Here is a 12,578-nt window from a genome sequence, read left to right as displayed (position 1 = left end):
TATGTATTGCAATTTAGTGCACTAACCACTCCCATAATTCCCTTTTTATCTGCGGATACAACATGTTTGTTTTCATCATGATTGTCTGTAACATCCCGATTCGCTTATAAAAGCACGCGCGTGAACCTGTCTCAAATGAATATGAAAAATGGGATAAATGAATTTTTTTATTCCCCCCCTTATCCCTCCAACCGACTGACATGCTGGAGGGGGAGGGAAATAGAAGGAGCAGCTAAGCTCCTTGGTGGAGCTTTGATTGAGGAGGGCACATGCGTGATGACACGCAGGGAGGGAAGATCCCCCTCCCCTCCACTATTTAAACGGGGGGGGGGGGGGGGCGCTGGAGAAGAAGGGGCTGGAGCCGTGAGAGATAGAGGCCAAAGGATGAAGAGGACAACACTACCGTGATTGTGTGAGGGTGGCCGTGAAGAGGAGAGTGCTGCCATAACATCGTGTTGAGAGAGAGAGAGGGCCTGAGGGAGGGAGAAGCCATCATGCTGTCAACGCGAGAGAGAGAGAGGGCCTGAGGGAGGGAGAAGCCATCATGCTGTCAACACGAGAGAGAGAGAGGGCCTGAGGGAGGGAGAAGTCGGCTGACATAGCACGCGTGCTGGGGAGGATCCGCCACAATTTTCTGCCACCTAGACATCACCGTCGAGGGACGACCCTGAAACCCCTCCCCTCCACCCGCCACGTGCCTTTGTAAGGCTTCTAGAAGGCCCTTGGAACCTTCCAAGGGGCCTTCTTAAGCCCCCTTTCCCCCCCATAAAAGGTTTTACCCCAAAAGGGCCTTTCTTCCCCCATGTATTAAATTTCCCTTAGGCCCCTTTTTTCCCCCCCTTGGAATTCCCCCCTTGGGGTTCCATAAGGCCCTTGTTTTCCCCCCTGGTTTTAATCCCCATAAGGCCCTTGTTTCCCTCCCCCCCCCCCCCCGGGTTTAATCCCCCCCCTTAAGCCCCCTTGTTTCCCCCCCTTCTGATGCAAATTATCGACATCGCTATTTGCATTATTATTTGTATCGCGAATGTGATGCAAATAGTGACGGTACTCATGCAAAAAAAAGCGGGCCAAAACCTGTGCGCGTCATTTTACACAAACGAACGAAAGAGGGAGCGAAAGGGAGAGCGAACTGCATCTTGCATTTGAGAGGGAGAGGGAGAGAAAGAGAGAAAGAGGGAGAAGGAAAGCTTCTTACCGCCACTACTGCCATTTGCGAAGAAGAGGAGGAAGTGTACAAAGGGCGAAGAGAAGCCATTGTCATGAAGAGGAGCCGCCGAATCCATCATCGGGCCTTTGTGGTGAGTGCATTGTTCCCTCTTGCTTTGTTTTTATTTTTTCTCATTTTCTTTTGCTTGTTTTTGTTAAAAATCATGTGTATTGAGAGAGAAAGAGAGAAAATGAGAGAGGGAGAGGAAGAGAGAAAAAGAAAGAATGAACGTGAGAGAGGAAAAAAACATTAAACATAGTAGAGAAAGTGAGAAAGAGAGAGAGAGGGAGGGAAAGATGAGAATGAATGAATAAAAAACAAAGAGACGGTAAGATCATGTTCTTTAATTTCTTCTTTTCTTGTTTGTAGTAGTAGTAGTAGTAGTAGTAGTAGCAGTGGCTCTTTAATTTCTTCTTTTCTTGTTTGCAGTGGTAGTAGTAGTGGTGGTCGTAGTAGTAGTAGTTCTTTAATTTCTTATTTTCTTATTTGTAGTAGTAGTAGTCCTTTAATTTATTATTTTCTTGTTTTTTTGGTAGTAGTAGTAATAGTAGTAGTTCTTTAATTTATTCTTTTCTTGTGTGTAGTAGTAGTAGTTGTTGTTGTTGTTTTATTTATTCTTTTATTCTTTTCTTGTTTGTTGTTGTTTTGGTAGTCGTAGTAGTAGTAATAGTAGTGGTAGTGGTAGTGGCAGTGGCAGTGGTAGTTGTTGTTGTTGTTGTTGTTTAATTTCTTCTTTTCTTGTTTGTTGTTGTTGTGGTAGTCGTTGTTTAATTTTTTCTTTTCTTGTTTGTTGTTGTGTTAGTTGTAGTCGTAGTCGTCGTACTCATGGTGGTGGTGGCGGTAGTAGTAGTAGTAGTAGTAGTAGTAGTAGTAGTAGTAGTAGTAGTAGTAGTAGTAGTAGTAGTTTTCTTGTTTGTTGTTGTTGTTTTCTTTTCTTTTCTTTTCTTGTTCTTTTTTGTTTAGTTTTATTGTTTTTGTTGTTGTTGTTGTTTTTTCCTCTTTTCTTGTTTGTAGTAGTAGTAGTAGTAGTAGTAGTAGTAGTAGTAGAGAGAGAGAGAGAGAGAGAGAGAGATGTTTTGTTAAAGGAAATGAGAGAGAGAGAGGAAGAGAAAAAGAAAGAAGGAACACGAGAGAGGGAATAAACATACAACATAATAAAGAAAGAGAGAAAGAGAGAGAGATGGAGGGAGACAAGAGAATGAATTGATAGAATACAAAGAGAGGGTAAGATCTTGTTCTTTAACTTCTTTTCTTGTTTGTAGTAGTGGTGGTGGTGGTGGTGGTGGTGGCGAGGTCACGTGAGGTACGATGCAATACCACGAGACAGGAAACACTCTGACATACGATAATTTGTGGGTGGGTGGAGACTTTACATACATTAATTTTGTTGAGTTACAAGAGAAGAAATCCCTTCTCAAACAATTTAAGAAAGAAAACAAGAATGATAACAAAAACAAATCATTTGTCGTAACGTAGAAAAAATGGAAAATGATGAAGGTCATGATGTTCAAGATCGCGAGGTGTATCTTAGGCAGCGTGTCCCATATCCACTCTCTCAAGCTGGCAATTAGACGGAAACGTTGATTGTCTATAGAACATGTACGATGCTTTGGCAAGTTTCAATCATAGATCATTGATTATGCGGTATCCGATTTTGAGAAAATGATAAGAAAAGTATATATCAATCATGCATTGTATTGGAAAACTAATTGAATATCATATACATAAACATTGGGTGTGGCCGACAAATTTTCTATCTAGGAAGGTAACGTCTCATCCCAAAGAGGAGCGTACCCTTTGCGGCTAGTTAGAAGAGTTTGTGGGCGTGCGATGGATGGAGTGTCTGAGCTAATCCACCACTTGGAAGATACTACCCAATCTATATTGCCAATACCAGAGGAGACAGGCAACCTTCCAAACTTTCCTAAAATATTGGAGCTTGAGATGGAGGTAATGATTGATGCATTAATGTCCATGTATGTCAAGACATCTGATCCGCTTAGAGAGAAAGCATCCATATCATTATATGATGGGTGCCGAGTATCTCACTTGAAGACATTGCTTGCACTCCTAAGTGTGCAAGCAAAATATGGGTGGAGTGATGGAGTGTGACCGAGTTGTTCAGGTACCTTGTACGTACGCTTTGTTGATTTCTTTTTGGTACTATCATAAAAAACATTTGTGCTTTTTCAAGGTGTTTTATGATTTTTTTAAAGGTTACTGAAGTATCATATATTACCACTTATAAATACCATCCCTGAGTCTCATGATGATGCGTGACATGTTTTACGAAAGCTTGGCATGGACTACAACAGCATCCATGCATGTATCAACAATTTCATACTATACAAGACTATGGAGACATGTCCAAAGTGTGGTGCTCATAGGTATCAATAAGACTTGCAAGGGCAAACCATCCCTCAAAAAGTTCTTAGATACTTTCCGCTTATCCCGCACATAAACCGTATGTTTCGTAAGTCCGACATGACGAGCTTGACAATGTGGCATGCCCACAATAGATCCACAGATGGAGTGCAATGAATATCAGTGGATTTAGGCACATGAAGCCACATTGACTCTACCTTTCCAGGATTTACCTGAGAGCCAAGGAATATTCGGCTCGGTCCTTCTAAGGATTGCATGAACCAATTCAGTCTACGCTCAACTTCTTACATTGTGTAGCCTATAGCCCTTATCAACCCTATTGGAGTTCCCATTTCTTATCTCTCTCTTTCTTGCTCTTGCTCTCCCGCCATAGCTCTCGAGTCCAAGCTTTGATCCTTCTCACCTTTCAAGACTTACCTCTTGATGGAATGAAGTATATATTTACCACTAGTTATTCTTAGTTTTTTACAGCAAAAAATTGGTTTAATACTATGGAAGCTATATACAATAGTGAACATATATCTATGAGACAAGTTGCTAAGGAACTGAGAGCATTGGGATTATTAGGTGAAAATGGAGGCATTTCAGGCCTCTTTTATAGGATGAATATTACTAACAACATGGATGAAATTTCAACAATCATATATGCAAAAACTGAGATTAAAAATAGAGTTATTAGTATGTTCTTTGGACATTTATGATGTTATAGCATTGTTTGCTCAACAGGAAGGATTACAATAGGTTAAAGCACACTACAAGGAATTGGGCAATTAGCGACGCCGGATATCGGCGTCGCTATCGACGTCACTATTTGCGTCGCATTTGCGACGCAAATAGCGATGCCAATAGCGACGCCGCAGGGAAAAAAAGCGCGGCCGAAACCAGAGCGTCGTTTTCATTTTCTTTTCTTCGCCTTTTGAGAGCGAGGGAGAGAGCCAAGGCTTTGTGAGAGAAGAAGAGGAAGAGACTTGCTGCCGCCGCCGCCACCGCCACTACTGTTGTTCGCGAAGGAGAGGAGGAGCCCTCCTTGCAAAGAGAAGCCGCCCACGCTCACCATATCTCATTGGTGAGTCTCCCTCTCTCTTTCTTTTACTTGTTGAAGGTTTAAATCGTTCTGTTTTGTTTGTTTAGGAGAGGAAATGAAAGAGAAGGAGAGGGAGAGAGAGAGAGAGGGAGAGAAAGAGAGGGAGAGGGAGAGGGAGAGAAAGAGAGGGAGAGTGCATTCTCTCTCTCTCTCTCCCTTTTGCTTGTTTAATGTTTAAATTACTTTCTTTTTTGCTTGTTTAGGAGAGGAAACGAGAGAGTAAGAGAGAAAGAGAGGGAGAGGGAGAGGGAGAGGGAAAGAAAGAGAAAGAGAAAGAAAGAGAAAGAGAAATAGAGGGAGAGGGAGGGGAGGGGGAGGAAATAGGAGAGGGAGAGAAAGAGAAAGAGAGAGAGAAGGAGGGAGAGTGCATTTTCTCTCTCCCTCCCTCTCCCTTTTTCTTGTTTAATGTTTGAATCACTTTATTTTTTGCTTGTTTAGGAGAGGAAAAGAGAGAGAAAGAGAGTGAGAGGGAGAGGAAGGGAAAGGAAATGAGAGAGGGATAGAAAGAGAAAGAGAGGGAGAGTGCATTGTATCTCTCCCTCTCCCTTTTGCTTGGAGGATGTTTAAATCACTTTATTTTTTGCTTGTTTAGGAAATGAGAGAGAAAGAGAGATAGAGAGGGAGGGGGAGAAAAAGAGAAAGAGAGGGAGAGGGAGAGGGAGGGGGAGGGGAAGGAAATGAGAGAGGGAGAGAAAGAGGGAGGGGGAGGGGGAGGGAGGGAGGGAGAGGGAGAGGGAGAAAGAGGGAGGGAGAGGGAGAGGGAGGGGGAGGGAGGAAATGAGAGAGGGAGAGAAAGAGAATGAGAGGGAGAGGGTGAGGGTGAGAGAAAGAGAGGAAGAGAGGGAGAGGGAGAGAAAGAGAGGGAGAGGGAGGGAAAGGAAATTTAAGATAATATACGTATTGATAATGGTATGCAATGTGCTTTGCATACGGCCACGTACTTCATCAAAATGAACCCAAAATTATTGTTATAGAAGAAGAAACCCTTAAATTGAGTATAGGATAATTTCTCTCAGGTCTTATGACTATGAGTAGAATTGATTGAAATAAATTTTATTACTATAGTTATAAAATTTCATAGATGGCGTGCATTAATTTTAAAATGGATTACTTATACTCAAAGCCGAGATATAACAAATAATTATCTACCGGGACAAACAAATCGTTGAGCATGATACAAGGCCGAGATATAACATCGAAAAATCTCTCAACTACTATATACAATGCAAGGTTTATGGTCAACTTGCAACTTGACGTACATCTCCATAAAGCTATCCATTTAAGTCTCGTTTGCTGTAATGTAGATAAGATGGCAAACGAAGAAGGTCTTATTGTTCAAGACCGCGAGTCGTATCTTAATCAGCGTGTCCCATGTCCTTGCTCTCAATGCAAGTTGGCAATTAGACGAAAACACCGATTGTCTATAGAACACGTACGAGGATTTGGCAAGTTTCAATCTGAGATCATTGATCAGGCGATTGCAGATTTTCAGCAAACGGTAATTTGAAGTTAGCATTTTTCATGCATTGTACTCTCAAGCTAATTGAAAACCATACGCAATAAGATTGGGTCTTGTTGGTAAATTTTGTATCCAAGGGGGTGATGTCTTGACCCAAGGGGGAGTGCACCCTTTGCGGCCAATTAGAAGAGTTCGTGGACATGCGATGGATGGATTGCAGGAGCCAATCGACCACTCGCAAGGCCCATCCATACCGTCAATGCCAGAGGAGACAGACAACCTTCCCGACTTGCCTACAATCTTAGAGCCTGAGATGGAGGCAATGATTGATGCATTGATTTCCATGGATGTTGAGACATCTGACCCGCTTAGAGAGGAAGCGTCCATACCATTATATGATGGGTGCCGAGTATCTCGGTTGAAGACATTGCTTGCACTCTTAAGTGTGCAAGCAAAATACGGTTGGAGCGATACGAGTGTGACTGAGTTATTCAAGTACCTTGCACACAGACTTCATTGTTTTTTTTAAAACAGTATTATTGCAAGCATGGATGGATTTTTCAAGGTGTTTTATGATTTTTTCAGGTTATTAAAATATCATATATTGCCACCTGCAAACACCATGCCTGAGTCTCGTGATGATGCACGACATGTTTTACGGAAGCTTAGCATGGACTACAATAACATCCATGCATGTATCAACGACTGCATATTGTTTCGAGATGAATACGAGACTATGGAGACATGTCCAAAGTGTGGTGCTCACAGGTATCAACAGGACTTGCAAGGGCAGACCATCCCTCAAAAAGTCCTCAGACACTTTCCGCTCATCCCCCGCATAAACCACATGTTTCGCACGTCTGCCATGGCAAGCTTGACAACGTGGCATATGCAGAATAGGTCCACGGATGGAGTGCAACGAATATCAGCAGATTCGCGCGCATGGAGCCACATTGACTCTACCTTCCCAGGCTTTGCGCGAGAGCCAAGGAATCTTCGGCTCGGTCTCACCATGGATGGTGTGAACCCATTCGGTCTGCGCTCGACTTCTTACAGTGTGTGGCCTATAGTGCTTGTCAACTACAACATTCCTCCATGGCTTTCTACGAAGAAAGGACATCTCATCCTTAGTTTGCTCCTTCCGGACCGCTACAAAGTAAAAAATATGGATGTGTATCTTCGTCCATTAGTCGATGAGCTTAAGATTTTGTGGGAGGAGGGGGTGACGGTGCAAGATATGAGCAGGCGCGATGGTCGGCGGTCAGCCAACATTCGAGCCATTCTCATGTGGACGATGCATGACTTTCAGGGATTGGGAGAGTGCTCAGGTGAGCAGACCTTTGTTCTCGCTGGTAATATCTATATTTTATTTCATTCAATTAAGTATTCACTAGGTCGTAGATCGCCTTGCAGGTCTCGTTACCTCAGGTTATCATGCATGTCCATTGTGTGGGCCACAGTTAGACTCCCGAAGGTCACGAACCATGAAGAAGATGGTATATCAAGGACACGCCACTTTCTTGCCGGAGGATCATGAACTCAGGGAAGGTTTTCTTGGACGACCTCCAGCACGTATGAACGCTGCAAGCTGGTACGAGCTGAAAATGGTAAACCCGGAATCACATCCAAATGGAATGCGACAGTTCTCAGTTTTCTACGAGTTGCCATATTGGACCCACTTACAGGTCAACCACTTGTTGGATCCCATGCATATTTTCAAAAATGTGGGCAGCTTGCTATGGGACCACATCATAGGAAAGAGAGACACTATAGGGTCACGAATGGATTTAAAGGAGGTAGGTAAGATGGAGGCGCTTTGGCCGCAGTCGAGTGCTGCAGGGGGAGTGCAGCTTCCTCGCGCTCCCTGGGTTTTGTCTACCAAAGAAGAGCGCATTGTGAAGCAAGTAATCAAGTCTATCCGCACTCCGACGGGTATGATGCGTTCTCTCAAGTCCGCATTTTCTAAAGATAACCAAATGTCTGGGCTAAAATCCCATGATTGAAATAAGATATGTCAGGTTTGTGAACAGAATGGATTTTAATTAGTGTGGACATTTTGAAATTTGAAAAGTGGCCATTATTCTTAATGCTTTCTCATTTGTGGCAGTTTGTCCTACCGATCGCGATCGCGGGATGCCTAACTCCAAAAATTCGCGGGGGCCATTTACAAGTTGTCGACTTTGGTGCAATGGATCTCACAGAAAGAGATTAAGACGTCCTCTATTGAATCCGCAAGGCGGGGAGCAGTTGAGATGGTCTATCTCTTTGAGAAATACCTGCCCACTAGCATGCTCACGATACAAGTTCACCTTCTTGTGCATCTTATGGACGAAGTGGAGATTGCTGGATTTGTCCATACGCGATGGATGTTCTTCTTGGAGCGCTTCATGAAAACCCTGAAAGGCTTTGTGCGACAACGAGCTCGTCCGGAAGGTAGCATGGCGGAAGGTTGGTTGGTGTCAGAGGCGTTAGTGCATATCTCACAATGGCTACCAACGGTGGAACCAGACAATGAAATGCTATGGACGCTGAAGGACGATGACAGGCTGACTGGAGATGTGGTGGTTGGAAATGGGGTAGAAAGAAGAATGGATGCCTCAATGGAAGAGAAGGTGAATCGCTTTTGTATGTTGCACCATGCCTCCATGGAGACGTGGCTCGCCAAGTACCAGATTGCAAGGCAAGATCGAGAGGAAGTGCGAGCTAAATTTCGACGCAGTACGTGTCACCGACCGATTCGATATCCCGAAGGCATGGAGGAGATGCCGCGGTTTATGTCAACACGATGGTTGCATGGAGCCTTGACAGCAGCAGCCAGCGAAGGGACACAGGTCTCAATGGAGGAGTGGGAGTTATCGAGGGGATGTAGTCCAAAGGTAATGAGGGGTTTAGAATGTGTCGTATCTAAATTTGCTTACTATATCTAATTTGAGTGTTTCAATGTGCAGTACAAAATATATAGTGCAGCGTGGTCGCGTGGACGGCATTTTCGGGTGGAGCGTATTAACCAAATGCGCTCCACAATGGACTGTGGTGTCATGGCAAGGTTTGAGCAAGAGAGCCGGCGACGAGCAACGGATCCGAACACGGTTGTGGATGAGATGGAGTATTTTGGAAACTTGCAAAGTATTATTACGGTGGATTACCGTAGCTTCTCCATGATAATATTCGATGTGCAATGGTTCAAAGTGGTACTTGGAGGAGCTGGCGCAACAGTTCGACGAGGTCCATCTGGATTTCTCGAAATAGATTCTGAAAAAAAATGGATGGATTTGCGCAACACCTTTGTGTTGCCGGCCCATTGTGAACAGGTACAACTAGTCATTTGCTTGCTAATTGTAATACGACATGATTTATGTCACAATGGTTTGAAGCTGCTTTATAAGTGTTTGTGAATAGGTAATCTTCTATCCAGATCCCCGACAACCTCGATGGTGGTATGTTATACCTTCAACTCCTCGAGGTGCGAGAGTATACAATCAAAGCGATGTTCCAGGCATAGATGAAGAAAATATGCAAATAGAGGGATCGAAATTACAAGGGGTGGAGGCCACCGCAAGCTTGGAGCCCGCATCGGCTAACAATGATGGAAATACAGAAGTCGTAGAATTTTTTGAGAACGAGGAAGACTCGTTCTTTTGTGGTGACATGTCTATCGACCTTCCAGTGTATGCAGAGTTGTGTCAGGAGATTAACATGGGACCATAGAATACTTCATTCTTGGAGAATTGTATTACTCAATTCGTTGTTTAGATCTTCCATAAAGGTAGATAAGATATGCATTTTAAGAGGGATTTTTCAAAAATGATTTATATTAATGTGCTTTGTATAGTTTAAATTAATTATTCTAACATCATTTTTTATCTGTGCAGGTATCGACATTTTCAGGATGAGTCGAGGGATGAGCGATGAGGAGTTTCAGGAGATGATGGCACGCATGTCTCCAAATCAGCTCGCGAGATTCAGAGAGATGGCAGATCAGGAGCTGTCTCGTTCTTCGTCAGGGCGCTGTGCTAGATCAGCTTCAGTGTAATCAGATGCTTCAGCTTCGAGCAGACGATCTCGACGCTCGGGACTTGGGCCAGAGGGAGGGACTGCGACTGCAGGAGGATCAGGGGGGTGCTGCTGTGGAGACACGGACGCGATGTCTCCGTCTCGTCATTTAGCTGGAGCTCGGACACCTCCAGGATTTGTCACACTTGTGGGGACGTCCACTCCAGTTACTCCGGCTTTTGCGCAGCCGTCGGCAGATGGCACGCCTTTTGGTGGCACTCCTTTTGGTGGCATCCCCTTTGGTGGCACCCCTTTGAGTGGCACTCCGGGAGAGGGTACCCCCGTCGGTACACCGGATGTACAGGGGTCTCCTGGATATGCCCAGGAGCGTGGACGGAGATGGGAGAGGGCCCATACAAGGCATACTCCTAGGGATTATGGATACCTAGTGGATGGCAGGTCAGGAGCCATCATTATGAATGATGAGGGGAGGAGGGTGATGGCTCGCATGAGGGAGTTGTGCCAACAAGTTTTTCGGCACAACGTCTTGGATCATTGGAGGAACATACCGGAGGGGAGCAAGGAGTACATAGTAGCATCCTTGCACGAGGAGTTCCCGGTGCCAGCCGCAGTGGATAGATTCTCTACGGGCTGGATGATGGATTGCATGCGTGCATACATGTCACATAGACGATCCGATGCACGCAAGGCAATCAAGAGTGGGGCTCCAAAGCTCGAGTGATTAGATGCAGACGACTGGCGCCGACTGAGGGAGGAGGCTACAAATTCGCCAGGATGTTGGAGTCAGCAATGGGAGGCGGTGAGGGCACGAATCGAGGCAGGATCGGTACATCATCTTGGGAGTGGCGGCCACAGGACATATTTGGAGGACTTTGTAAGTTTCTCTTTTGTTTTGCTTATTTGTTTTTTTGAGATATTCTTTGTACTAACAATCATGTTTCTAACAGTTAGCATTTTGTTTTCTTTGCAACACTCCATTACAAATCGTGATCTGCAAGGCCTTGACACTCGATATGCAGAGAGGCACGGTCTCAGATCATTGATCGACCGATTGTATAGACGCGGCGGCTCAGTAAGTCACTCATCTTTCTTGTCCGTAGTTACCATGAGATATTTGAATGCATTATTGTATGGTGGATTGATATGTTGTTTCTTTTTTTGCAGAATCCGTTTGATGCTCCTTTGCAGCGGGAAGAGCTTTCGGGGGACGAGGATTTGTAGCTCGCCCTTGGATCCTTAGATCTCACATACCTTTAGTTTTTAGTCGCCCGATCTATGTAGACATTTTCTATGTATTAGTGATATTGTTTTATGATTGTACCAATCACATTTTATGCGATATCATGTATTTATTTCATCTATCAGTTTTATGATTTCAGTATACATTCTTTTTGTTTGCAAACGCTTCGTATGCAGCAGTGCAGAAACTATTTTGTATGGCTCTCATATAGCACACAGTGCTATATGTGGTAGGGCAGCTTGCTGCCCTGCCACAAAAAATATGTGGTAGGGCAGCTTGTTGCACACAGTGCTATATGTGGCAGGGCAGCTTGCTGCCCTGCCACAAATTTTTTTTTTCTCTGTTACCGTTGCTATTTGCGTCGCAAATTTTCTGCACGCGTCGCTATTGTCGTCGTTATAAGCGTCGCAAATTCTCTGTAACCATCGCTATATGCGTCGCATTTGCGACGTATATAGCGCATATAGCGACAATTCTATAGCATCGTCAATAACGACACTTTTTGCGACGATGGGGGCAAATTTTGTTGTTTGTATTTTCGTCGCTTTAAATGTCGCTATAAGGTCTATATCTTGTAGTGGCAGTTATGGAGACCATACATAGATGGTTGACAAATAGGGGAAACTAGTTTCGTTACGACTTCCATCAAAGAGTGACGATCGATATAAGAAAGTGTCAAGGTAGCTAAGTTTATGGGATCCTAAAGATATAGGCCATTAGTTTACAGTTGTAACATTATTGAAACTGAAAGTTTGTGTAGAAGGGTTTCTTTTGCCTACTAAAAGAGATTGTTTTATGTAGGTGTTGGCTAGGCATAGGAAAGAATTTGCATTTCAACTAGCTCAAATAGGTTGTGTGGATTCAAATGTTATCTCTTCTATGGTAATATTTACTGTGCCACATGTACCATGGAACTTTATGCATATTTGAAGGCCTAAAGCTTCCTTGCCAAAGCTTATGGATTTGCTAAATGAAAAGATATGCATGAGTATCTTGGAGCCCTATTTAGCCCAATACTTAAATCATTGGTTTACTGTGCCCCAAAAGAATGGGGATTTGAGAAATTTTCAAGATATTTGCCTGGTCAATAAAGCTGCCATAAGAAATGTGGGTGCACATCCTGTGTTTGATGAATCTACAGAGTAGCAGTACATCCAGGTGGTTACTCAGTTAGAACCCATGTACATTT

The 12,578-nt window shown here is 43.9% G+C and overlaps 1 protein-coding gene across 1 annotated transcript; it reads left to right on the top strand.

The window, feature by feature from the left end:
- Nucleotides 1-1,222: 1,222 nt before the first annotated feature.
- LOC148038278 (uncharacterized) lies at nucleotides 1,223-11,420 on the top strand. Its single transcript, XM_087675401.1, has 4 exons — nucleotides 1,223-1,298; nucleotides 10,008-11,023; nucleotides 11,148-11,221; nucleotides 11,314-11,420. The coding sequence occupies exons 2-4, from the start codon at nucleotides 10,924-10,926 to the stop codon at nucleotides 11,368-11,370; spliced, it is 231 nt and encodes a 76-aa protein (XP_087531527.1). The 5' UTR covers nucleotides 1,223-1,298; nucleotides 10,008-10,923; the 3' UTR covers nucleotides 11,371-11,420.
- Nucleotides 11,421-12,578: the final 1,158 nt, after the last annotated feature.

Source organism: Lygodium microphyllum, chromosome 3, assembly GCF_053477565.2.
Source record: "Lygodium microphyllum isolate KBCC chromosome 3, Lygodium_microphyllum_v1.1.10, whole genome shotgun sequence".
Taxonomy (NCBI): Eukaryota; Viridiplantae; Streptophyta; class Polypodiopsida; order Schizaeales; family Lygodiaceae; genus Lygodium; species Lygodium microphyllum.
Note: the sequence above shows the minus strand (reverse complement) of the source record. Positions and strands in the feature narration are given on the sequence as shown.